The following is a 1,380-nucleotide window of genomic DNA, read 5'->3' as shown; positions in this document are numbered from 1 at the left end:
GAGGGGGGAAGGACTACATATTTGTGCAACAGGATTTTCCTTTAACAGCTACAATATAAATGAAACTCCAGGCTAAATGACAGAACAAATGGCTCCTGATAACACCTTTGGTGATGTGCTTTCCCATGTGCTCCAAAAAAAGATCAAGTTCATAAATGCTAAAGCAACAGACTTGACCAGCTTCCTGCATCAATCCTGAAACATGACTGAGGCTACTAAATGCTCAATGCTGAAATAATTACCTCAGTAAATAAATACTTGTTCTTATTTTGTAAGCTCTCAGACAAGAATCAGAAATAAGTTCTAAGGAAGTAAATTTTTAAAGGTATCTTACGTCAGCCACAATAGATTAATTGTTTTAGTCCAGTTTCGCTTTGTACTTCCACTCAAACAAGCTCTGCGAAATGCCTCCCTGGCTAGGAAGACAACTGTTGAATACAGTAGAGTTAGCCTAAAGGGGGTGGGAGGGAGGGAAAGGAGAGAAAATTATTTCTTTACATACTACTTCTAAAATCCTTCATACAGTAGCATCACTGACAGTTTTTACACAGGACTGCCTGACAGACAAGTCTATCAGGTATGCGAAGAAAACATGGTGAAATGAGGTAAATTATCATCACCTCCTAAAAAAGGAGGTAAAGTAATTACATGTGATTATTCAAATGGCAAAAATACTTCAAACACGCTATAAACCAAAAACGCAGTTGCAAAACTTATTGTAAAGCAACAGCATGTAATACACAATTGTGTCCAGCTTGTCCTCAGCAAGCTGATGGATTAACATGAAAATAGGCCAGCAGTACCTCTGCTTCACGCCAAAAAAGAAACTCGGAGACATTCAACGATCAAACACTGTAAAACAGTAGTAAATTAAACAGCGTTTTGCAAAGCGTTATTAGCGACACACCCTACAGTCCATAAACCCCGAGATCCTATACCAAAACCAAACACACTCAAAAAGCCTCATCACGCCGGGGGCCCCGTTCCCAGGGAAGCCTCACGTATGTCAGGCGAACAGCGCGGTCGGGATGCGGGACACGGGCTTCCAGCCCGGGTGCGCTTCAGCCTCCTCCTCACCTCACGTTGACCACGCCGATCAGCTCTCTGGAGAGGTAGCGCAGAGTGAAGGCGTTCAGCCCGAAGGTGACCACCCGGAACAACACCTGTGAAGGAAGCCGCACGGGAAACACCTGCGGGCCGAGTGGGGCTAAGGCGGCTCCCGCCGGGCACCGCGGAGGAGGAGGAGGAGGAGGAGGAGGGAGACGGCCCGGGGCGGCCCCGCACCTGCAGCAAAGCGCTGGAGGAGGCCAGCCGGGTGGTCTGGCTGAGCACGTCCTGCGAGGCCATCACCTCGCCGCCCTGCCCCCCCGGCAGGAAATG

At 47.8% G+C, this 1,380-nt stretch overlaps 1 protein-coding gene across 1 annotated transcript in view; it reads right to left on the bottom strand.

Moving 5' to 3' along the window:
* Window positions 1-1,347, bottom strand: part of RFT1 (RFT1 homolog (S. cerevisiae)) — a 14,695-nt gene extending 13,348 nt beyond the window's left edge. The window contains exons 1-3 of the mRNA XM_009577500.1: window positions 1,285-1,347; window positions 1,078-1,163; window positions 335-451 (exon numbers count right to left, since the gene is read on the bottom strand). Coding sequence (XP_009575795.1) covers window positions 335-451; window positions 1,078-1,163; window positions 1,285-1,347 — 266 coding nt within the window. The remainder of the gene's footprint in view (window positions 1-334; window positions 452-1,077; window positions 1,164-1,284) is intronic.
* Window positions 1,348-1,380: the final 33 nt, after the last annotated feature.

The sequence above is a fragment of the Fulmarus glacialis genome, unplaced genomic scaffold, assembly GCF_000690835.1.
Source record: "Fulmarus glacialis isolate BGI_N327 unplaced genomic scaffold, ASM69083v1 scaffold14295, whole genome shotgun sequence".
NCBI lineage: Eukaryota > Metazoa > Chordata > Aves > Procellariiformes > Procellariidae > Fulmarus > Fulmarus glacialis.
Note: the sequence above shows the minus strand (reverse complement) of the source record. Positions and strands in the feature narration are given on the sequence as shown.